The sequence below is a fragment of the Zea mays genome, chromosome 8 (genome assembly GCF_902167145.1).
Source record: "Zea mays cultivar B73 chromosome 8, Zm-B73-REFERENCE-NAM-5.0, whole genome shotgun sequence".
Classification (NCBI taxonomy): domain Eukaryota; kingdom Viridiplantae; phylum Streptophyta; class Magnoliopsida; order Poales; family Poaceae; genus Zea; species Zea mays.
This window is the reverse complement of record NC_050103.1, coordinates 13,720,080-13,745,517: the sequence shown is the minus strand read 5'-3', so window position 1 is coordinate 13,745,517 and position 25,438 is coordinate 13,720,080. Positions and strand designations below refer to the sequence as shown.

Genomic DNA, 25,438 nt, shown 5'->3' with positions numbered 1-25,438 from the left:
CAAATCTCTCTAACAAATCAACGGCGTGGTTGCAGAGGTTCGAAGTTGTAATGTGCTCAAAGTGTGTTTCGTTAACAGCTCCATGCGTGTAGGGGTTGTTCTTTTATAGCCTCAAGGGACCAAATAACCGTTCGATCTTTCATTTGGAAGGCTCTCGTTGCATTCTGTCTATAGGTGTACCGGACTATACAGTACACACCCGACACTCCACAGTGCCCGATTTCCTTATTCAGCTGGGACGGTCGTTGCCCGCCGTTGGTCGTTTAGCACACCTGGCTGTCTAGTGGTCCCTGTCGACCGTTGCCGAGCTGACGTGGCTGGCCATCGATCACGCGCCGGCCGTCGGAGCTAGGCAGAGCCGTTGGCCCCGGACTGTCCGATGATTTTTAGTCAGCAAGCTCGACGGTTTTACTGAGAGCGGCATGTTCAGCCGCTGACCAGCCTGCACATCGAACACTGTCCGATGATGCCGAGTCTAGCAAGGATCCGATCACACCATGCTTCCAAGGTTTCATGTCTCTTCCCATGCACCCTGATCTTCTGTTTCCACTCCACACCGTGTACCCGTACGCGTAACGGAGACGACGTTCCAAACAGCGAAAGACCAGGTCCAGTCTCCAGATCTGTAGTAGATCGCGGACAGCAATGCTCATGCAAAAGTCCGCAAGCGCGGCAGTTCTGTCCGACGTATAGGACTGGACGGTAGGAGTGAAGTCGAGCTGACGAGATCGAAGAACGGCCAAGTCCGGAGGTTCCTGACCAGGCTAACGTGCGCTTAGATGCTTTAGTACCTTTGGCGTGTGTAATTTTTTGCTTGTTTAAACGACCCCACACCATTGACAGGGACGCAATGCTTTGCAGATTAGAAAAAAGCAGGGAAACGACAACGCGAGATCGGCGTAGTGTGATAGTCTGATAGCTATTGCCGATCATCACATGGGCGAAAGGTGATGTGATGGCTGGTGGCGGGCTTAACCACTTCAGCGCCAGATATCCGCATCTCTCTGGCTAGTAGCTAGCTCCTCGTCTGACTTTACATGCCCAATTAGCAGCTACTTAGCAGAGAGTGATGGCTAGCTCCTCGTTTTTTTTTGTTTTGTTTTTGTTTTGAGAAATTAAACACTGCCAACTTTCGATTCATCAGGTCCTAAAAGATCCAGGAGTGCGAGAAGGCTGTAGCTGTTCCTGCTGCTGCAGTGCAGATGAGAGACGACGACGCGCGCGGACGCCTTGCGGTCCTAATCAATCATGCGCGGTTAGTTGCCCCCCCCCCCCCCCCACCCCACCCCCCATGGGTGAATTTTTATTTGTCTACGGCCGTTCAAGGCTCCTAACGTTGTAAAAAAGGCCGAGCGGCGGCGGCCCTTGCGTGCCTGCAAGGGCCAGGTGCTGCTGCATGCGTAGTGACGGATGCGAACAAGAACAATGCATCCCCTGTCCGGCGTCCAAAGTGATCAACGAACAGCTCAATGGCTCGTTTTTAATGAGGATTACCCTATCAGTTGATAGAGACCGCGGAGTATATATATATACTCATTCAAAAATAGCGCTGGTCTTTTTTTTTTCTTTTTTAATTAACTCACCCGCGAAACGGCAGAGCAGCGAAGGCGCGGTACCGGTAGCCGTCAGGAAAAGCAACGGATACGGTCGCTCACGGCCCCGGGTGTGGCCCTGTGGATAGAGGCGATAATGGATCACGATTCAAATGGTTCTTCACAAAATAGTAGAGCTCTAAATAAATTTTAGTTCAAAAATAAATAGAAATAGAGCTCGATTATAATTCGATCTGATCTTTAAAACTTATAGTATAAAATTGAGAGCCTATTGTCACCCCTACGTGTGGGAGGACCCGCTCGTCATCGACGTGTTCGGATGGGTCTAACTCTACGGGTCTTGTATGCTCGGATGGGTCTACGGTCGTGTTTGTTCATATAAGTTGGATTATGACGAAATAATAGTAGACTAAAATATCACATTATGACCATAAATAAACTGAAATAAGTTAATATTAAACAACTTATTTTAGCTTATTTGTAATCTCAAAGTATTATTTACCCTTCTACATTTCTAATATAATCCAACTTATATAATATACCAGTGTTATTATGCACTAGTCCTATAAGATGGGTCGTACCGTGCTGGCCCGGCACGAGCCCGTCGTGCTTCGGGCTTCAAAGTGTCGGGCCGGGCCAGCACGAATCACTTCCGGGTCGGGCCTTATCGTGCCTATGGACTAAAATGGAGGCCCAGCACGACATTAAAGCCCGTCGTGCTTGATTCGAGCCGTGCTTTTTTAGGCCCGGCACGCAATTAAAAATAAAAGCAGTCCATATTATATTAAAAGTCAACAGTCCATATTAACAACAATGAACACAAACAAGAACAACTTGTTATTAACAGAAATCCTCAAACAACATAAACAATGTGGGGCTTGTTAAAATGAACAGCAATGAACACAAACAAGTTTTGAGGGAAAATTCATTTTATTCCTCGATCTGCCTCGTTAAAAACCTTACACCCCAGTGTGGGACTCCCTCTGTAAGGAAAAGAGTACAGATCGGTAAAAGTTTTAATGTCCACAGTCCACAGTCCATATTACATTAACAGTCCATAATAACAGAATGAACTAGATAAAAGAAGTAACACTAATCATGGCTGAAATCAGCAAAAGCTTGTTCAATCTTAGAATCTTCAAGTTGATGCTGCTTTCTATCTTCTGCTCTTTTCCAATCCTTAAGGCATGTGATGGCCTCCACTGTCTCAGGTCCAAGATAGGATCTACTTTCTTCAATAATTCTACCCAATATGTTGAATGTGGCATCAGAAGAAACAGTCGAAACAGGAACAAGAAGAATATCTCTAGCAAAATAAGATAATACTGGGAAACTATACTTGTGTTCCCTCCACCATTCAAGTAATTTCACCTTATCACCTTTCAAGGTGCGATCAGTGGCTGCAAAGTTAGTAGACATATAATAATTCAATTCAACATTAGGATTCCACCTTTGATTTACTGTTGAGTTAGCAAATTCTTTTCCCTTCGATCTCTTCCATAAGTGGGCTGTCAAAGAACTATCTGATTGTTCTATATCAGTTTCATCCATTGTTTCTGTAACATCATTTTCACCATATTTGTTATAGTAAAAGCAAAAACACGAAATAGTTTATCTTTCACATGATTAAAACCATCTGAATAGTCCATATATAGCAAGTCACCAATTCCTTCTAAAGTAGATTGTACCCATCAAGTTTTTTTCTAGGATCCAAAATAGTTGCAAAGCAATATATATGGGATATGTTATCAAAATATTTTAGAAATTTTAATTCCATTGGAGCAACAACAGTGCAAAGAAGGGAATCAGATCTGTGCTTAGCAAATGACTCAACAATTAACCAAATGTAATCAATGACTAAGCAGGATGTAAGATAGTAAACACCTGATAAAACATTTGTGGCTACATAAAAGGGCATCAAGAACTCTCTAAAATGTTTCACCATATACCAATCAGCTTCAGTTAGCACCAAATCAATATCAAGAGCATTAACATTCACAAAGACAGTTATAATCTTTTTATAACCTTCCAGTTTCTTAAGCATAAGGTAGGTTGAATTCCATCTTATCTTCATATCGAGGCCAAATTTCCTTGATTTCAAATTATTTGCCTTGCAATACTCACCAAATTTTTTAATCATTTGAGGAGTACTAGTTATGAAACGAACAGCAGCACGAACATTATCCAAATACTTACTAACAACTGTTATGCCATCCTGAACAACTAGATTGATAATGTGGCACACACACCTTTGTTGGACAACATAACCATCTATGTATGACTGCAGATGAGGGGTAAGAGATTCTATCGCATTTATATTTGAGGAAGCATTATTAAGAGTAATAGACAAAATCTTATTCCTTATGTTAAAATCATTAACCACCTCAAGAATATGATTAGCAATTGCAGTACCAGTATGTGAATCATACATCACTCTAAAACCTATAACACGCTTATGAAGACAATATAAATTATCCAAATAGTGTGCAACAACAGAAATGTAACTAGTCTTTTGATGTGATGAAGTCCAAATATATGAAGTTAAAGCAAACGAAAACTGATTTTTTTTAAATTTTCTTTAAGAACAGCAAGTTGTTTGTGATACTGAGACCTGATTTTATAGTAGTTCTACTAACAGGTTGGTATTGTGGGCAGAAAGCACACTGAATCAGATTCTTAAAATTAGGGCTTTCTCCCATCATAATAGGCAAGTCTTTAGAAACAATGTATTTAATAATTTCTTCACTAGCTAATTGTGGATTGTAAACCCAAGTACTTACAGTGCCGTCCGCAGCAAAGTTTAGTTGAGTTTGCATACCTGCACCAAAAGTTTTCCCTACCTTTTTTAAACAAGCTTTGAAGTGTCGATTCAAATGCCTAGTGCCACCAGCAGAATCTGCACTCAACTCAGTTTTACAATAGTGACATATAACAATATAACTTTTTATACCATTCTCGATAATCTCCCGCTTATCCATATGCTTCCAGCACTCTGCCCTAGAAATAGATGGTTTAGCACCCTTTACTGACACATCAACACTAATATCACCATCTGCTGTTAAGGGACTAGAACCAGACTCAACCCTTTACTAGCATCTACTGGTAGTGGTAAGGAAAAGGAACTAGAACCAGATACAGGCTCAGTGCCACCACCATCTCCTGGTACTCGTAAGGAGGGACTATAAACAGGTCGAGGCCCAGGGACTTCCATGGTAGGGGAGAATTCACTAGAAATAGGATTGCTGGAATCATCTATCCTACTACTACAAAAAGCTTTTCTACCAGCTACCCTCTTCCTCCCCATTGTAGAGCAAATGAATATAGATCTAGCAAGTGAGTAGCAAGCAAACTGGGGTACTCTGGGAAAAGGCATGATTCAACTAGGTGAGAAACTGCTGTATAAATAAAGCAAGTGAGCTCGAGCCCATTAGTCAGCATGATTCAACTAGGTGAGAATTTAAGGAGAAAGCACTTACTGCTGCCTCTTGGGGAAAGGCACGAATGTGAAAAGGCCCGAATGCAAACCGGCCGAACAGGCACGAATGGGAAAAGTCACTTACTGCTGCCTCTTAGCGAAGTTCGTTGAGCGCTTGAGCCTTGAGCTGGCGTCGGCGACGGCGCTTCGATTCATAGGAAACATACTTGTGAATCGGGATTAGGGTTTTGAGATAGAACGAACCATTGGATAGAACGAAGCACATTAGGGATCCGGCAATGAAACGCCGCATCAGATGCGACCGGTGGTCGCCAAAGGCGAGCATGGAAGAGACGGTGACAGGGCAGCGACGGCAGCGCCCTGGAGACTGGAACCGGAGGCGTTAGGGTTTAGGAGAGGGACGAGGGAGCCGACAGAAACGAGGCGTCGCAGTCGCGGTAAAATACGCGTCGCGTGCGACGGTGCGTGCGGTGCGACGGTGCGTCCGTGCCCATTTTTGTGCCGGGCTGACACGGGCACGACCCAATTGCCCGTGCGTGTCATTTGGGCCATCGGACCGAAACGATAAGTACAGTCCAACATGCTAAGCGTGTCGTGCTGGCCCGTCTTCTTCTCTCCCGTGCTGAGCTGGCCTTCGTGCTTTCAAATTCGTGCCGGGTCCTTGCTGACCCGATGGGTATGGCCCTAACTAATAGGACTATTATGCACAATGCAGAACAGCGAAGGTCTTGTCTGTTGCTACTTGCTGATGTGTCCTCCACTCCTCCCGCTCCACGACGAACCACAACAAGCAACAAGCAACAAACCAACACGGCCAAAGGGCTGGATGACCTGCCTGCGTCGAGGTGCCACTGTCACCTGATCGGTGCCAACGTATCAGCGTCGTGGAATCTGAAATCTCTGCACCACGGCGACGTCCAGCCGGACCAGCCCCACATGTTGGTCTCCGGCCTCCGCGCTGCGCCGGTGTCGTCGCCCTCCTCGTCCTCGACGGCATCGCCCAGGCGCGCAGCATCGCACAGGAGAGGAGAGCCGTGCGCCCACGTGGGTGCTTCTCGCCAACTGTCCCTTGCCCGCTTGGTGTGGTGCTTTGTCTCGTCCCACTGCTGTACGTACTATTATGTGTCTATATGCGATGTGATGTGCCACACTATAAAAAACCAGCGCTCCACTCGGGGTCTCTCCTCTCTCTCTCTCTCTCTCCCCGTTGCGTTCTCGCTCGCTCGTCTTCTTTCGCCGCTTCCCCGCGAATCCCGCCGCCCGGCTTCCGGTCTCCGCTTCCCCCGTACGCAGTGGGCACCATGGACCCTTCGGTCTCCTCGTCGCCTCTCCGGCTCTCCGCCGGAACCCGCGCGAGCCCCGCCCCTACCCCGAGGCCGCCCAGCCTCGTCGTCGCGGCCGGCCGCCACCAGCCCGCGGCCGCCACCGCCACCACCCGCCTCCGCGCCGTCTCGCCGTCCCCGCCCCCGCCCTCCCCCGTGGGCTCGTTCGGCTTCGACGCGCTCAAGGAGACCTTCTCCGTGGACGTGGCGGCGGCCGGCGCGCGCCCGCTCCGCGTCCCGCTCGCCGCGCCCTTCACCATCGCGTCCTCGCGCCTCGCCGCGCTCTCCAACGTCGCCGTGCGCGTCGAGCTCCGCAGCGGCGCCGTCGGCTGGGGCGAGGCGCCCGTGCTGCCCTCCGTCACCGCCGAGGACCAGCCGGCGGCGCTCGGCGCCGCGGCCCGGGCGTGCGCCGCGCTCGCCGCCGCCCCCGCGGCGCCCCTCGGCGCCCTGCTGCAGGACGTTGCCGGTGTGCTCCCGGGACACGCCTTCGCCTCGGTGAGGGATCCGCAGCTTCTCTACGTCCTGCTTCGGCAAGTAAAATTTGCCTTGCGATACCGCGGTGGATTGGCTGCTGTTTGATCATTCATCCTAGGGAGGATAGGATAGGAACGTGATTCCTCATACGGATTCCTTTAGGGCTCCTTTAACATATACTAGCACATATGGAGGCGTTCCAGTTTTTTTCCCTTGGAAATTGATGAGATGCAGACATAAGGAACTGACATAGTTTCTCATTGATTCTCATTTTTCTTGATGGCCATTCAATTGCTTGATTTTTGTTTAGACTTATTAATGATTAGTCCTATGGTTGTATTTAATTGTATCCTTTTCCATTTAAGGCCAGAGCAGGAGTGGAGATGGCGCTGATTGACGCGGTTGCTAATAGCATTCGCATACCTCTATGGAGATTATTTGGAGGAGCATCAGATAGCGTGACAACTGACATCACGGTGTGATTACCTTACTGCACTGACTCCTGGTCCTGAAGGCTTTTAAATGCCATAACCAAAATTTTATCCTGATATTTCACTATTCAGATTCCAATCGTGACCCCAAATGAAGCTGCTCAATTGGCTGCAAAATACCGCGGACAAGGGTTTCAAACTCTAAAGCTCAAGGTTGGGAAGAACTTGAATTCAGATATAGAAGTTCTGAAAGCTATACGGCTTGTCCATCCAGATTGCTCGTTTATTTTGGATGCCAATGAGGGATACACAGCAAATCAAGCAATTGAGGTTCTCGATAGACTAAATGGTCCGTACATCTGCAAATTGTAAATGGCTAGAATTCTCATTTTAAAAATGTTTCAATACGCTTGAACCTGTTTGCTATTTGTCATCTGAACTGTACGACCTTCTTCCTGTGCTTGAACTAAGTTAATATGCTACTATTCTTCCATTGGTTTCAGAAATGGGAGTGACCCCTGTGCTCTTCGAGCAACCAGTTCACAGAGATGATTGGGAAGGTCTCCGAGATGTCAGCGCTGTGGCCATGGAGAAATACAAGGTCGCTGTTGCTGCTGATGAGAGCTGTCGGAGTTTGCTTGATGCTCAGAAAATAATACAAGGGAATATTGCCCATGTTATTAACATCAAGTTGGCAAAGTTAGGGGTTCTTGGAGCCCTTGAAATAATTAATGCTGCAAGAAAATCCAATACTGCTCTGATGATCGGTGGCATGGTCGAGACTAGGATTGCTATGGGCTTTGCTGGTCATTTAGCTGCTGGCCTTGGTTGCTTTAGGTTTGTTCTGCTGTGAAAATTACCAAACTATCTTTTTATGAGCAAGAGGCATTGTCATCAGGATGCTGAAACCACAACCTGTATATATCATATCTTATACTTGTCAAATCAGCTGCTAAAGTTGTTTTTTCTAAACTTATGGATGCAGTTTCGTTGACCTGGACACACCTCTTTTACTGTCTGAAGACCCTGTGTATGGTGGCTATGAAGGTAATCTTACACAAAACATTCTTTGTGTTCCTTGGTGTAAAGGTATTGCCTACTACAGCTATAGGTCCATGTTTCCCCAAGATAGTGGTATAAAGAAGTTCTAGATCCAATGATGCTTTCAAGCTAAAACTTGATTTGGCAATGCTTTTGTTTCTGCATGTTTTATTCTTGATGTGGTCTTCCCTGATCTGATTTGCTTTTTTTTTTTTGGCAATGAGAACCTGAAGCCCACATAGTTAAATCTAGATTTGGCACAACAACACTTTGAACACTGGTTGTCAAGTTATGTAGCAACCTGCATACAAGGAGTGAGACACTTAGACAGTCCCTATATATAAGTATTGATAAAGCATGAGAAAAATACAACTGGGCCAGGCCTGACTCAATTTTCTAAACCCAACCTTTCACATGAGGATATTACCTAATGTTGCGAAAATTTCGTGGGTACAATGGTTATACTAGGATGATTTTACCAGCAATATTGCTCTATTCTTATGTTTAGAAAAATCTCCTTATGACTAACACAGTTCTCATCAGCCTTTGGACCTCTGTACAAGTTCACAAATGCCCGTGGCCATGGTGGTTTCCTTCACTTGGACAACAATGATGCCTCGGTATGTATCATTTCACACCTGTTAGCATCTGACTTCCTGTAGAACTATTCTTTTTGCCCCCCCCCCTCCCATATTATTTTTTAGGACTAGTTTGTCAACACCATTTTTACTAGGGATTTCAATTTTTCCAAGAAAAAATAGTTCATTTTTCTTTGGGAAAATGGAGTTGACAAAATAACCCTCAGTGAAATTGCACAGTTCTCCCACGCTGTTTGAGGGAAAAAACTATTATATTCCTTCCCTCATTAACATAATTAAGTTGATTTTACTGAACCGAAAAGGTAGCCAATGGCATACAGTAGATTCATATTTGTTTATTGTGCACCTATTGGAAGAACTCAAAAAACCTATGTGCTATTTCTTTCCTTTTTTTTTTGGGCAGAAATGAAGCTGGTTAATGATTTTGTCTGTCCTTCTGGAGCTTCACCGAAGCATTGCAGTGCATTCCACACAAATGCAGTGTTCCACTGGACAACCATGACATAACCAAAAATCAAACAAGCGATTGCAAGCATATAGCCATACAGGTACAGCCTGCTGTTGCGAGTCCAGTCGGGCCTGGAACCCTGGACTGAATTGGTCAGCCAGCCTGTAGATAGATAGATATTCGTATGGCTGTTCCCGTCGGCTCTGTTGTTTTATTTTACCCAGATAGATACAGTATTTTAGTGACTTCTGTGCAATAAACGCATATGGTTGTAAATGTCACTACATGCAGCCGTGCCGTCCCAAGCTTTTGTTGTTCTATCGTTCGGCTTTCCTTGATTACGCTGAAGTGAACGAAGTTTCAGTCGAGACTCGGCCACTCGGGAGTCGAAAATAGCGTTCAGTTGTGCGAGCTTTTGCCGATATTTATAGGAGCATGATTTGAACAAGTGCTGCGGCAGCGCTGTGGCTCTGTGCGACTGTGCCACCTTGCGCGTAGGATTCTTGGTATTTTCACCCAGCCTGACTGACCACCCTGTCAGGGACTACGAATCGTTCGCTCTTTTTTTTTTCCGAATCGAGGCCTGCCCCATTTTCATTATCTATCTATGTAACGAAAATACAAGAGTTTAGAGTAGCTCATAAACAGAAGAAGCGGAAACTAGTTTGACCACGGCCAAACTAGCAAAAGGTAACAAAGGGCGAAACTGATGACCATCAGAAGAAAAAAAAACAGTATCAGGTCCGCAAAACAGAAAGACCCCAACACGGTGGTGACAGAGATAGAGGAACCGCCCAACAAACATCTTCACTTGCGCGGCCACGATGATGCACATCATCTCTGTCCGCATCCTGAATAAGATTGAAGTTCTTGTTGTGTCGACTTCACGGCTTGGCCGACAACTCCAAGCCTCCAATACGCATAGCAGTAACCGCACGCACAACCTTTGCCACACAACAGTTAAAGGTAAGCAGGCATATCTTTAGGTTGGTTAAAAAAACATTTAGAGCTTTGATAGTCCTGTGCTTGGTTTCGATAATCGAGACAACAATTGGACTAATAAAGGAACTATGATTGATTTTGGTAATTGAGACAACATGAACTAACCTTTACTCTAGTATTATATACAAGCTAGACTAAGTCAACATCTAATGTTTAGCAAGAATGACAACCATAGAGATGATGGTGATGACCACAAGTGGTAATTAAGTGCTCAACATGAAAAAGAAGAAAGAGAAAAACAAAAATGCAACAGCTTAAGGCAAAGGTATAACTAGGATATTTTGTTTTATATATTACGACACAATAGAGCACCTGATCGAATATGATATATGGACATAATATTAAGATGGAAGTTTAATTGGATAATTCAGTCATCTAGTGCCACCAAGTGTTGGAATCATGCACATGTAGGTCTAGTGACACTCGGAGAGCAAGTGAAGAAAATGCTTATGTAAAACGCTTTGGAAAAAAAAAATACTAACTCTGCTCTAACATGTCTGGCAAACTATTTAAGAGTTGGCGCGCTTGCAAGGAGACGAGAGAGTGATCTCGGTGCAACTTTGTTGTACGCAACGAACGTGTTCGATGGTGCAATAGACGTGTGCACTAGACACATGCTTTGGCCTCACAATTATTGTAATATTTCATCTGAGCATCGAGTAATCCGATGTGCATAAGATATCCTTCACTCGGCGGGAGTTCTAAGCACATAAGGGCACCGGACATATCCAGTGTTGGCATCATATGCCACACCGGATAGGGAACTTAGAGGTCATTTAAGTCGAGTGTTTTAGCTCTAACAAACATCAAATGTATTGTAGGGACCGTGATACCTAAGGGTGATGAATTAGACAATATATTTCATAGACTAAAGGCCTCTAATTCTGTGTAGTCAAAACTTATGCAAAAAAATAAACTAGTTTTGTGCAACTACAGTTTTCACCAAGTGTGTTGCTATCTCTACCGCAAAGAGTTATGCAACCTAGGTTCTAAAACTATCAGCTAGATCAACAACTATGCTAGTAAGATAAAGCACACAAACAATTCATGCAATGTAAATGTGAAAGCTAAAACACGATAGAGATACACATTCTCATCAATGACTGGTATTTTTACCAACGTATCGAGAAACACACTAGCTTCTCCCTAGTCCATGTTGGAGTCCATAGGGAGGATGCCCACGTGAGGACCAAGCTCCTAGTTGAGTGATTATGTTTATAGCCCCAAACATTTTCCATGAATATGAGAAGACTTCCTGGTCGGTATCCTATCTCAACATTGCTTTGAGCCAAGCATGCTTAACCTAGTTTTTTTTTGAGATAGGCTTACGAAGAAAGATGCACCTAGCTAGTATGAGTATTTTATTAATCCTATTGAGTCTTGGATTAGGATATCACAATCCACCCCCTTAGAAGACTAACGTCCTCATCGATCAACCCAAGACAGGAACCCACCCCTCTTGGCTATGTCTGTGTGTCTAGTGTCATCATATATCATGCCATGTGACCACTCTAAGCTCACATACGCCATGCACCATATACCCAAACCCCTAGCTCACACACGCCCGTAAAACCACGAGGGTGGGCTCTAATACCATTTGTAATACCCCGACCACTGTCAGACCTGTGGTACTTAATCTGGATAGCCCTCTAGGATCATGGACCAACCCCACAAACTAACATGAGTCTTTTGTGTGTACTTTTTCCTCACTCATGCACACCCGAGAAGACTTCTTGGTCTGTCACACATCCCAAGATTGCTCTAAGTAAAGCACGCTTAAACCAGGTGTTTTTTAGATAGGCTTCCGTAAAGAAGATGTACCTTATTGGTGTGAATATTATATCAATCCTATTAAACCTTGTGCCAAGATATCACCATCCACTCAAGCCAAGATATCACACAATTTCGACCGTTGGGGCATGCCTCTATGGCGTATAGTCTGACTCCTATCGTTGGGCTAGATCCATGCCCCTTTCTTCTCTTGGGAGGAACCATTCTGTGACTGTTAGACTTAGACTCCATATTCGACGCTTTTATGCCAGATTGATTCAACACTAATATGAGCGTAAAAGTGTACCCATTTGGTCCGTCACTGTCTCCACCGTGAGCGATACTTAGTCTGATGCACCCAGTGGCGAAGCTAGAGTGAATCAGGGGAGAGTGCACATGCCTTAAGGGATGCATAATAATATTTTATAGGTGGTGTATATATGGTGAAAATCTGATCCAAGTCACTGATTTTGCAAATTTTCGTGGTGCATGTGCACCCACTCTTATGTACCTAGCTTCACCCCTGGATGCACCTATCTGTGTATACAGTGAAGTCATTTGGTCTAATGTCTTTGCTAACGTTAGTCCAACACGTAGTCTGATGCTACTGTTGCTTGCTAGCTATGGTTAGCTCGGTCATTTTGTTTTTAGTCTTTATCTATGTAATTACTTTTATAATTAAACTATATAATTATTATTTAAACAATTAATATGATATAAACTAAATTTTAGTGGGTGGAATCAAACACTCCCTTATAGACTGTTTGGTTTGAGGAATGAGCTAGTCTATCATCTTCTCACTCCTCACTTTTTTTGTTTGGTTTGTGGAATGGAATAAGTTGATCCATCATCACCTCATTCCTTATAGTTAGTTAGTACTAATATGAGGAATGAGGTCATCCCACCAAATTTGAGGAATAGACCCATGATGTATTACCATATTTTGGATAGAGTGATTCCTCAAACCAAACACGCTCTAGAGTGTAGGCGTTGGCTGCTTGTCAGTTCAGTAGCCAGTAGATGAGCTCAGGTCGAACGGGTCAGTGCAGTCACTTCTGGAACAGTATCACGATGGTATTAACAATCAATAGACATCTGCCTTGACGACATTGATTTATCATGCCAATAACATCAGGGATCCAGGATCCGCAAGCAGGAGTGGGAACACCCATATAGGTTGATACACTGCACGCTGAGTCTTAATTCATTCGTACAGGTTCGTGCTCAGGTGCAAACCCTGCAGCTTGGCATCGAGCACCTCGGAACAGATCTTGCCCATTGTCTGGTAGAAGGTGACGAGGTCGGAGATCTGGTTGACGGTCATCTCCGCCATGAGTGCCCGCGCCGCCGCCTCGCGTACGCCCTTCACCTTGAGGCTGTTGAGGTACCCTGACGCGTTCCGCACCGTGGCGCCCATCTGCTTCAGCCGCTTCTCCTGCTGCACGCTCAGCGACGCCGTGTTCGACTGCAAGTTTTCAGACAGCTTGCTGTTAGTGTTGTGTTGGCTGGCGACGCGGACGGTTCGGACTTGGCTTTGCTTCGTGGACGTACGTACCTCGAGGAACTCGGCGCCGGCTTCGAGGTCGCGCTGCTCCGCCGGCTTGGTGCGGCCGCCGGAGAGGTACATGTCCTTGGCGAGCGAGAAGCTCCGGGAGATGACCTTGCGCCGCCTCTCCATCTCCTTGCTCAGCTTGGGCGACGACGACGCGGGGAGGGGGAGCGCGGCGCCCGGCCGGGGCAAGTGCGTAGCCGCCGCCGCCGTCTTCTCCTGGTACGCGACCACGGCGCGGACGAACTCCTGGTACGCCCGGGCGCAGCCGGGGTAGTCGAACTCGTCGGAGCCTGGCCTGCGCATGCGCTCCGGGTGGAACTGGAGGCCCATGATGAACCTGCCCTCGCCGGGGCTGTACGCCGCCGGGTCGTAGAACGCCTCGACGAGCCCGTCCGGCGCGAACGCCATGGGCACGAACCGCTGCGCCAGGCGCCGCACGCCCTGGTGGTGGTAGCTGTTGACCATGAGCCGCGCGCCGTCGGCGAGGTCGCCCGCGAACCACTCGTGCAGCGGCGTGCCGGGCACGACGCGCACCGGGTGGCGGTGCTCGTCGTAGTCGGCGTAGTTGATGTGCTGGACCTGCTGGACCTCAGCCAGCTCGTGCTCCACGTCCTGGTACAGCGAGCCGCCGCAGGCCACGTTGAGCACCTGCGAGCCGCGGCAGATGCCGAGGTAGGGGATGTTGCGCTCCAGGCAGCGGCGCGCGAGGCGGAGCTCGATGGAGTCCTTCTCGCGGTCGACGGCCGCGTCGCTCGCGTGCAGGCGCCGCACGGCCTCCAGCTGCTCCGGAGAGAGCGAGGCGTCGGCGGACTCGTAGAGGGACGGGTCCACGTCCTCGCCCTCGCAGAGGAGCACGCCGTGGATGGGCTCGAACGAGTCCAGCAGCGCATGCACGCCCGCCACGCGCGGCACGATCACCGGCACCGCGCCGTAGCCCACGATGAGGTCCAGGTGGTACTCACCTGAGGACACACAGACATGCGCCGTGCAGGCGAATCAGATAAGAGATACAACAAGGCTAGATTAATGATGAAACCTCTCCGTCTCCGTGATGCCGGCCGGCAACCGGGAAGGGAAACTCACCGACGAAGTCGACGAACTTGTTCTTGCGGACAGTGCGGCGCGAGACGATGAGAACGCGGGGGAGGACGCAGGAGAGGTCTGCTGGGGAGGAAGACATGGCCGGGGCGCCTCTCGCAGCGCGCGCGCGAAAGCAATCGCGATCTTTTTTTTTCTCTCTCGTGGTTAGCTAGCCGGCCGGCCGGCCCTCTAGCGAGATTAATTGGCTGTGGGCTGGCTGATTGAGAGTTCTTGGATTTGATGAAACGGGAGGAAGACGGGTGTCGATATTTATAGAATGCGATCGTGAGTGTTTAGCTGGCCGAGTTCAGGCCATATCACGAAATCGACTCCGAGCCGCACGTTTCCTAATTCCTGGCGATCTGCTGCGTAATACCCGACTCGGCAGGCAACCCCGTCTGGGCGCCGCGTTACACAGGGTCAGCTCTGGCCAAGGTCAAAGGGGGCAACTGCAATATTCCACCTCCCCAAAAACCGCCGCAGAAGCATACGTGGAAGTGGAACTGTGGATATACGTTTCATCTATACATAGTATTCAATCACACACTTCCTTTTGGCGAAAATATGCTGATTTCGTTCTCTTTATTTATAGCAAGACACGGTTTGATACGATATGGTCTTCCAAATTCTCGCTCTAACTATTTATTTGTTTTTATATTATAGTATCATCTACATTTACAAATTTACGATGACTATATAATAAATTTAGTTATAATATAACCGAATCAAATTTAAAATATAATAATTTAACACTATTAGCTATGTTATTGATCAAACATTTAGTTATAAATATAACCAAACCAAATTTTAATATGTGCGTGCGTCTTATAAAAAAAGAATGGAGGAAGCACTACCCTGCTATTCTTATGGCAACACTGTTCATCACCAGATTCGTCCTCATTTTGTAAAGTGACACATCAGATGGAAAAAAATCAAGAATTATGGTAATAAATGAATAGGGAGGTGGTCCAAATTTTTCGCTACATAGAACCTTAAAGAAATTGTCAAAGGTGTGTTAAAAAAATGATTTTAGATATAAGCTATGAGAAAACTGTGGGGAGTTGATGATTGTGGGAAAGCTAAAAGCTATTTGGTTAAAACAGATATCAACATAGAAACTGTCAAAGGTGTGTCATATCAAAAAAAAATCAAATATTTAGGCCTATCTGGCACAATAATATTTCTTCTTGCATTACACGAGGATGATCTTATTAAACAACATATATTATATTAAATCTAACACAAATATGGTCAGACTTGGGGTTGTTTTATGGCAAGTCTGACAAAGATGACCAAGCCTAAAAAATGAGTTTGATCAAATTAATTTTTAAGTATTCCTAAACTAAAAATGAGCGGGCCGCTCTACCCGTTTGCAAAAAAGCAGGCTTAACACTTGCTTGTTGGCATTATTGACAATTAATTTAGGACAACAAATTTCTAGAGTAAGAACGTAAAATGTTCAGGTCCAGTATCGATACTCTATTTCAACTTTATCAAGAATATGAATTTTATGCCCTATATTAACCTTAGTTACTACTTACTACGATGGGAAAAGTGTGTGTGTCCACACTCCACACACTCACACCAAAGAACTACGAGTTTATAACCCTGTCATATATGTCTTCTTATAAATATAGGTTTCTTACAATTAAACTATCAATTTAGATGTGATATTGGCCACGAAGTATTATACAGTGTAACTCACCAAAACATTCCTTTTGTATTTCTAGGATTTCTCACTCTTCTCTTCTCGATGCTTTTAGAGAGGGGTAATGGGAAGGCTTTAAATGGTAAGATTCTGAATTAAGAAATAAGCGCATGTTCGGTTGTATACTTAGGTACTAAAAGATACCACACATTTTTTTTTGCCACACTTACTTAAGGTTGAACGCTTAAATTCTACATCAAAACTGTGGCATGTTTAAGGGAATTTGCCACACTTATACCGATCATCGACAAATAAGATCTGTACAACAGAAGAAAAATCGTGTCATAACTGTGATTACAAACCAAACACAATACTACCTTGTTCAAACATGTCTAATAACCGTAGACGTGACCGATGAAGCAACCAAACAAAACCTTCTGAAATTTCTTAAACACGTTAACAAAGCTAAGAAGCAGCGCGTGGATGGGGCTAATCTATCAGAAGCACACACTAGTCCAGTTCGCTAAGCTTATCGGCACAATTTTTCAAATCCCATGGTGATGATAATGTTCTTTTAAGCACGGCATTTCCAAAGTTAATGAAGGCTTGGGGGGGGGGGGGGGGGGTCAAAGGACAAGAAGCATATGCTAGGGAAGGAAGCATGTGCCCTACTTGCTTGAGCTTGATTTTTTTTTTAAAAAAAAACTAGACTTGTTATATTATTATGAGTGGGGTTCAAGAGCAGTATGCATATATATATATGCTTAATAGCGGTACGCATATGCTACATGCTCGCTGTTTGCACGTGATTTTGACAGGCGGCTAGGCATGTTGTCTAAGTGATTTTTTTTACAGAAAAAATCTGTGTGTGTCTTAAATCCGTAAGATGGGGACCGGACTCGTCTGCATCCCGCTTGATTAATTGGAGGCTCAAATTATAGGATAATAAGCGTGTGCATGTGATTAGCAAGAATCATAGTTGTAGTTGTAGTGGTATGCAGTGTGTGTGTGTGAGAAGTTGATGTGGACTGGGCACCGCGGGTGATGGTTATCCAGGGGAGGCTGATACGGACAGTGACTAACAGCTGATGTGTCCGAGCGCGCACGCGTCAATGCTCAGCCCATCTCTTCTTGTTTTCCTCTTTAATCGCCTTGCCAACTCAAGTAGCTAGCACCACTACTCATTAATTAATTGCAGGTTTCAAGCGCAAGCATATTATTCAGTTTATAATGCCGAAGTGTACTTACTGAAGCGGACTACATGTCTGTACTGAAGACAACTAGACAAGCTACATCGATATACATATACTTTGTGGAGCACCGGTACCAATGTAGTATGGTGCTGTTTGGTTCACCGAATATAATAGTAACAATAATGATTTACACTTAGTACTTGTGGTAACAAATTTAAATAGGTCAATATCAATTTCTAGTGTGATATCTAATTATGGTGGACTTAAACAAATATGGTTTAACGTTATCACTAGCTACCCATCACATTACAAGTGTGTGAACCAAACGTCACCTATGTTGTATCGTGTGTTCTTCTGGATAAAGATAAATCGTCTGCGTTCTTTTCCCAATGCCCTTGACGATACGTAATTTGTTAGGGCCTACACTACCGAAACGAGCGCTTTGCCGAGTTCCTGAAGCACTCGGCAAAGCCTTAAAAACACTCGGCAAAGAAGGCTCGGCACACAGTGCATCGGCAAAGCCTTCTTTGCCGAGTACTTTTTCTCGGGCACTCGGCAAATAGGTTTGCCGAGTGCCCGACAGCAATCGGCAAAGAAAAGCAGCCGTTACGGCGCCGGGTGACGGAGACAGCGTCTTTGCCGAGTGTCACCAGGGACACTCGGCAAAGAACCCCCAGGGAGGGTCCCCATGTCAGTTCTTTGCCGAGTGTCAGAGACATTACACTCGGCAAAGAACCTATACCGGTGCCCAGGTCTTGGTTCTTTGCCGAGTGCTATGGTCTTGACATTCAGCAAAGAATCTCTTTGCCGAGTGTTATACTCGGCAAAGTGACCAGTAGGCACCTTTTTTATTTGTTTTCCCTATTCCATCCAAACAAACAAAAGATATCATATATATCACATATATCACATATATACATCACATATATCATCACAAACATAAATAGCCAACATAAACATAAATATACATCACAAACATAAGTGTTCAACACAAGTATCCAACACAAACATAAGTCTCATACGTCTCAAGCTCTGACATAAGTATCCAACACAAACATAAGTATTTAACACAAGTTTTGAAGTCTTCAAACACACAGACATAAGTATTTGAAAGTCGCCTAGAGGGGGGTGAATAGGCAAATCTGAAATTTATAAACTTAAGCACACACTATAAGCCGGGGTTAGCGTTAGAATTAAATGCGAGTCCGAAAGAGAGGGCGAAAACAAATCACAAGCGAATAAGATCGGATGACACGGTGATTTGTTTTACCGATGTTCGGTTCTTGCAAACCTACTCCCCGTTGAGGTGGTCACAAAGACCGGGTCTGTTTCAACCCTTTCCCTCTCTCAAACGGTCACTTAGACCGAGTGAGCTTCTCTTCTCAATCAGACGGGACACTAAGTCCCCACAAGGACTACCACACAATTGGTGTCTCTTGCCTTTGTTACAATTGAGTTGGAATCAAGAAAGAATGAAGAAGAAAAGCAATCCAAGCGCAAGAGCTCAAATGAACACAAATATCTCTCTCTCACTAGTCACTATTTGATTGGAATTGTTTTTGGACTTGGGAGAGGATTTGATCTCTTGGTTGTGTCTTGTATTGAATGCTATAGCTCTTGTATGAGGTGTGAAGGCTGAAAACCTGGATGCAATGAATGGTGGGTGGTTGGGGGTATTTATAGCCCCAACCACCAAAGGAGCCGTTGGTGAAGGATGCTGTCGCATGGCGCACCAGACACTGTCCGGTGCGCCAGCCACATCACCCGATCGTTAGGGTTCGACCGCTGGAGCTTCTATCTTCTGAGCCACCGGACAGTCCGGTGGTGCACCGGACAGCCACTGTTCACTGTTTGGTGCGCCTTCTAGCGCCTGCCCTGACTTATGCGCACGCAGGCACGCACTGTAGCGCATTTATTGTTCTTGCAGACGACCGTTGGCGTTGTGTAGCCGTTACTCCGCTGGCGCACCGGACAATCCGGTGCTACACCGGACAGTCCGATGAATTATAGCGGAGCGGCTCCCAGAATTCCCGAAGGTGAGCAGTTCGGAGTTTGGGTTCCCTGGTGCACCGGACAGTCCGGTGCGCCAGACCATGGCACACTTCGGTTGTCTTTTGCTCTCTTTATTTGAACCCTTTCTTGGTCTTTTTATTGGTTTGTTTTGAACCTTTGGCACCTGTAAAACTTATAATCTAGAGCAAACTAGTTAGTCCAATTATTTGTGTTGGGCAATTCAACCACCAAAATCAATTAGGAAAAGGTGTAAGCCTATTTCCCTTTCAATCTCCCCTTTTTGGTGATTGATGCCAACACAAACCAAAGCAAATATAAAAGTGCAGAATTGAACTAGTTTGCATATGGTAAGTGCCAAGGTTGCTTGGAATGAAACCAATAAGTATTTTCTACTTGATATGCATGGATGGCTTTCTTCATATTTAAAATTTTGGACCACACTTGCACCACTTGTTTTGTTTTGCAATGTTTTGGAAATTCTTTTTCAAAAATCTTTTGCAAATAGTCAAAGGTATATGAATAAGATTTTGAGAAGCATTTTCAAGATTTGAAATTTTCTCTCCCTGTTTCAAATGCTTTTCCTTTGACTAATCAAAACTTCCCCTTAATGAAATACTCCTCTTAGTGCTCAAGAGGGTTTTAAATATTAATTTTGAAGATGGTATACCAATTTGAAATTATATCACATATAAGATACCAATTGAAAAATTCTTCTCTTTAACACAAACTTGAAAGATTATATTTTTGAAATTGGTGGTGGTGCGGTCCTTTTGCTTTGGGCTAATACTTTCTCCCCCTTTGGCATGAATCGCCAAAAACGGATACTTGTGAGTGAAATATAAGCCCTTTTGCAAACTTTCTCCCCCTTTGGTAAATAATATATGAGTGAAGATTATACCAAATTGGAGAGCGGTGTGGAGCGACGATGAAGGATGAGTAATTCGATGGAGTGGAGTGGAAGCCTTTTGTCTTCGCCGAAGAACGCCATTTCCCTTTCAATCTATGACTTAGCATATAATATACTTGAAAACACATTAGTCATAACACATGAAAGAGATATGATCAAAGGTATAAATGAGTTATGTGTACAAAATATCAATCAAAATTTATAGAATCAAGAATATTTAGCTCATGCCTAAGTTTGGTAAAAGTTTGCTCATCTAATGGCTTGGTAAATATATCGGCTAATTGTTCTTTGGTGTTAACATATGCAATCTCGATATCCCCCTTTTGTTGGTGATCTCTCAAAAAGTGATACCGAATGGCTATGTGTTTAGTGCGGCTATGTTCAACGGGATTATCCGCCATGCGGATCACACTCTCATTATCACATAGAAGAGGAACTTTGGTTAATTTGTAACAATAGTCCCTAAGGGTTTGCCTCATCCAAAGTAATTGCGCGCAACAATGGCTTGCGGCAATGTACTCGGCTTCGGCAGTAGAAAGAGCGACAGAATTTTGCTTTTTTGAAGCCCAAGACACCAGAGATCTTCCCAAGAACTGGCAAGTCCCTGATGTGCTCTTTCTATTAATTTTACACCCTACCCAATCAGCATTGGAATAACCAATTAAATCAAAAGTGGATCCCCTGGGGTACCAAAGGCCAAACTTAGGAGTATAAACTAAATATCTCAAGGTTCGTTTCATGGCCCTAAGGTGAACTTCCTTAGGATCGGCTTGGAATCTTGCACACATGCATACGAAAAGCATAATATCCGATCGATATGCACATAAATAAAGTAAAGATCCTATCATCGACCGGTATACCTTTTGATCTACGGATTTACCTCCCGTGTCGAGGTCGAGATGCCCATTAGTTACCATGGGTGTCTTGATGGGCTTGGCATCCTTCATCCCAAACTTTGTGAGTATGTCTTGAATGTACTTCGTTTGGCTAATGAAGGTGCCCTCTTGGAGTTGCTTCACTTGAAATCCTAAGAAATACTTCAACTCCCCCATCATAGACATCTCAAATTTTTGTGTCATGATCCTACTAAACTCTTCACATGTAGATTCGTTAGTAGACCCAAATATGATATCATCAACATAAATTTGGCATACAAACAAATCATTTACAAGTGTTTTAGTAAAGAGAGTAGGATCGGCCTTTCCGACTTTGAAGTCATTAGTGATAAGAAAATCTCTTAGGCATTCATACCATGCTCTTGGGGCTTGCTTGAGCCCATAAAGCGCCTTAGAGAGTCTATAGACATGGTTAGGGTACTCACTATCTTCAAAGCCGAGAGGTTGCTCAACATAGACCTCCTCCTTGATTGGTCCATTGAGGAATGCACTTTTCACATCCATTTGATAAAGCTTAAAGCCATGGTAAGTAGCATAGGCAAGTAATATGCGAATTGAGTCAAGCCTAGTTACGGGTGCATAGGTTTCACCGAAATCCAAACCTTCGACTTGTGAATATCCGTTGGCCACAAGTCGGGCTTTGTTCCTTGTCACCACACCATGCTCATCTTGCTTGTTGCGGAAGACCCACTTGGTTCCTACAACATTTTGGTTAGGACGTGGAACTAAATGCCATACCTCATTCCTTGTGAAGTTGTTGAGCTCCTCTTGCATTGCCAACACCCAATCCGAATCTTGAAGTGATTCCTCTACCCTGTGTGGCTCAATAGAGGAAACAAAAGAGTAATGTTCACAAAAATGAGCAACACGAGATCGAGTGGTTACCCCCTTATGAATGTCGCCGAGGATGGTGTTCACGGGGTGATCTCGTTGGATTGCTTGGTGGACTCTTGGATGTGGCGGTCTTGGACCCTCATAATCTTCCTTGTCTTGATCATGGGCATCTCCCCATTGATTATTTCCCTCCTCTTGAGGTGGCTCATCTTCTTGATCCTCATCTTCATCATCTTAAGCTTGATCCTCATCTTGGGTTGGTGGAGATGCTTGCATGGAGGAAGATGGTTGATCTTGTGCATGTGGAAGCTCTTCGGATTCCTTGGGACACACATCCCCAATGGACATGTTCCTTAGTGCGACGCATGGAGCCTCTTCATCATCTAGCTCATCAAGATCAACTTGCTCTACTTGAGAGCCGTTAGTCTCATCAAACACAATGTCACAAGAAACTTCAACTAGTCCAGAGTACTTGTTAAAGACTCTATATGCCCTTGTGTTTGAATCATAACCAAGTAAAAAGCCTTCTACAACCTTAGGAGAAAATTTAGATTTTATACCTCTTTTAACAAGAATAAAGCATTTGCTACCAAAGACTCTAAAATATGAAACATTGGGCTTTTTACCAATTAGGAGTCCATAAGATGTCTTCTTGAGGATTCGGTGAATATATAACCCGTTGATGGCGTAGCAAGCGGTGTTGACCGCCTCGGCCCAAAACCGATCCGAAGTATTGTATTCATCAAGCATGGTTCTTGCCATGTCCAATAGAGTTCTATTCTTCCTCTCCACTACACCATTTTGTTGTGGTGTGTAGGAAGAGGAGAACTCATGCTTGATGCCCTCCTCCTCAAGGAAGCCTTCTATTTGAGAGTTCTTGAACTTCGTTCCATTGTCGCTTCTAATCTTTTTGATCCTTAAGCTGAATTCGTTTTGAGCCCGTCTCAAGAATCCCTTTAATGTCTCTTGGGTTTGAGATTTTTCCTGCAAAAAGAACACCCAAGTGAAGCGAGAATAATCATCCACAATTACAAGACAATACTTACTCCCGTCGATGCTTATGTAAGCGATCGGGCCGAATAGGTCCATGTGGAGTAGCTCAAGCGGCTTGTCGGTCGTCATGATGTTCTTGTGTGGATGATGAACACCAACTTGCTTTCCTGCTTGGCAAGCGCTACAAACCCTATCTTTCTCAAAATGAACATTGGTTAGTCCCAAAATGTGCTCTCACTTTAGAAGCTTATGAAGATTCTTTATCCCAACGTGGGCTAGTCGGCGGTGCTAGAGCCAACCCATGTTAGTCTTAGCAATTAAGCAAGTGTCGAGTTCAGCTCTATTAAAATCAACTAAGTATAGCTGACCCTCTAACACTCTCTTAAATGCTACTGAATCATCACTTCTTCTAAAGACAGTAACACCTATATCCGTGAAAAGACAGTTGTAGCCCATTTTACACAATTGAGAAACGGAAAGCAAATTGTAATCTAATGAGTCTACAAGAAAAACATTGGAAATAGAATGGTCAGGTGATATAGCAATTTTACTCAATCCTTTGACCAAACCTTTATTTCCATCCCCGAATGTGATAGCTCGTTGGGGATCTTGGTTTTTCTCATAGGAGGAGAACATATTCTTCTCCCCTATCATGTGGTTTGTGCATCCGCTATCGATGATCCAACTTGAGCCCTCGGATGCATAAACCTACAAAACAATTTTAGGCCTTGTTCTTAGGTACCCAAACGGTCTTGGGTCCTTTCACATTAGAAACAAGCACCTTGGGTACCCAAACACAAGTCTTTGACCCCTTGTGTTTGCCCCCAACATATTTGGTAACTACTTTGCCTGATTTGTTAGTTAGCACATAGGAAGCATCAAAAGTCTTAAATGAAATGTTATGTTCATTTGATGCAATAGGAGTTTTCTTCTTAGGCAATTTAGCACGGGTTGATTGCCTAGAGCTAGATGCCTCACTCTTATACATAAAAGCATGATTAGAGCCAGAGTGAGACTTCCTAGAATGAATTCTCCTAATTTTGTGCTCGGGATAACCGGCAGGGTATAAAATGTAACCCTCGTTATCCTGAGGCATGGGAGCCTTGCCCTTAACAAAGTTAGATAATCTTTTAGGAGGGGCATTAAGTTTGACATTGTCTCCCTGTTGGAATCCAATGCCAGGGCGTCTCCCACTATAAAGCATGCTACGAGCAAATTTAAAATTTTCATTTTCTAACTCATGCTCGGCAATTTTAGCATCTAATTTTGCTATATGATCATTTTGTTGTTTAATCATAGCAATGTGATCATGAATAGCATCAATGTTAACATCTCTACATTTAGTACAAATAGTAACATGCTCAATGGTAGATGTAGAGGGTTTGCAAGAATTTAGTTCAACAATCTTAGCATGTAATATAGCATTCTCATCTCTAAGATTGGAAATGGAAACATTGCAAACATTTAATTCCTTAGCCTTAGCAATTAATTTTTCATTCTCATTTCTAAGGCTAGCAAGAGAGGCATTCAATTTTCAATCTTAGCAATTGAACTAGCATTATCATTTCTAAGATTGTCAATTGAATCATCACAAACATTTGATTTCTCAACCTTAACAATTAATTTGGCATTTTTATTCTTAAGGTTGGAAATAACATCATGGCAAGTGCTTAGCTCACTAGATAATTTTTCACATTTTTCTACCTCTAGAGCATAAGCATTTTTAACCTTAACATGCTTTTTGTTTTCTTTTATTAGGAAGTCCTCTTGGGTATCCAAGAGTTCATCCTTCTCATGAATAGCACTAATTAACTCATTTAATTTCTCCTTTTGTTGCAAAATTAGATGCTAAAATTGCCGAGCATGAGTTAGAAAATGAAAAATTTAAATTTGCTCGTAGCATGCTTTATAGTGGGAGACGCCCTGGCATTGGATTCCAACAGGGAGGCAATGTCAAACTCAATGCCCCTCCTAAAAGATTATCTAACTTTGTTAAGGGCAAAGCTCCCATGCCTCAGGATAACGAGGGTTACATTTTGTACCCTACCGGTTTTCCCGAGCACAAAATTAGGAGAATTCACTATAGGAAGTCTCACTCTGGCTCTAATCATGTTTTTATGTATAAGAGTGAGGCATCTAGCTCTAGGCAATCAACCCGTGCTAAATTGCCTAAGAAGAAAACTCCTATTGCATCAAATGATCATAACATTTCATTTAAAACTTTTGATGCTTCCTATGTGCTAACT

The 25,438-nt window shown here is 44.3% G+C and overlaps 2 protein-coding genes across 2 annotated transcripts; one reads left to right on the top strand and one right to left on the bottom strand.

Annotated features, from left to right (window-relative positions):
- The first annotated feature begins 5,829 nt into the window (after positions 1-5,829).
- Positions 5,830-9,624, top strand: LOC103634810 (L-Ala-D/L-amino acid epimerase). The gene is made up of 7 exons (XM_008657399.4): positions 5,830-6,806; positions 7,151-7,261; positions 7,349-7,565; positions 7,720-8,053; positions 8,202-8,263; positions 8,801-8,877; positions 9,260-9,624. Exons 1-7 carry the CDS (start codon positions 6,120-6,122, stop codon positions 9,263-9,265), a joined length of 1,494 nt encoding a protein of 497 aa, XP_008655621.3. The 5' UTR covers positions 5,830-6,119; the 3' UTR covers positions 9,266-9,624.
- A 3,512-nt stretch (positions 9,625-13,136) lies between these two features.
- LOC100501517 (Class I glutamine amidotransferase-like superfamily protein) lies at positions 13,137-15,014 on the bottom strand. The gene is given in 3 exon segments (NM_001349050.1): positions 13,137-13,541; positions 13,632-14,590; positions 14,712-15,014. Coding segments are annotated over 3 exon segments (1,317 nt in total). The 5' UTR covers positions 14,809-15,014; the 3' UTR covers positions 13,137-13,280.
- Positions 15,015-25,438: the final 10,424 nt, after the last annotated feature.

Excerpts from the sequence above, each read along its gene's own strand:
- LOC103634810 (XM_008657399.4), top strand. The coding sequence starts at position 6,120 with ATGCGATGTGATGTGCCACACTATAAAAAACCAGCGCTCCACTCGGGG. Across the intron at positions 6,807-7,150 it reads CGGGACACGCCTTCGCCTCG|GCCAGAGCAGGAGTGGAGAT; the intron begins GTGAGGGATCCG and ends TTTCCATTTAAG. Across the intron at positions 7,566-7,719 it reads GGTTCTCGATAGACTAAATG|AAATGGGAGTGACCCCTGTG; the intron begins GTCCGTACATCT and ends CATTGGTTTCAG.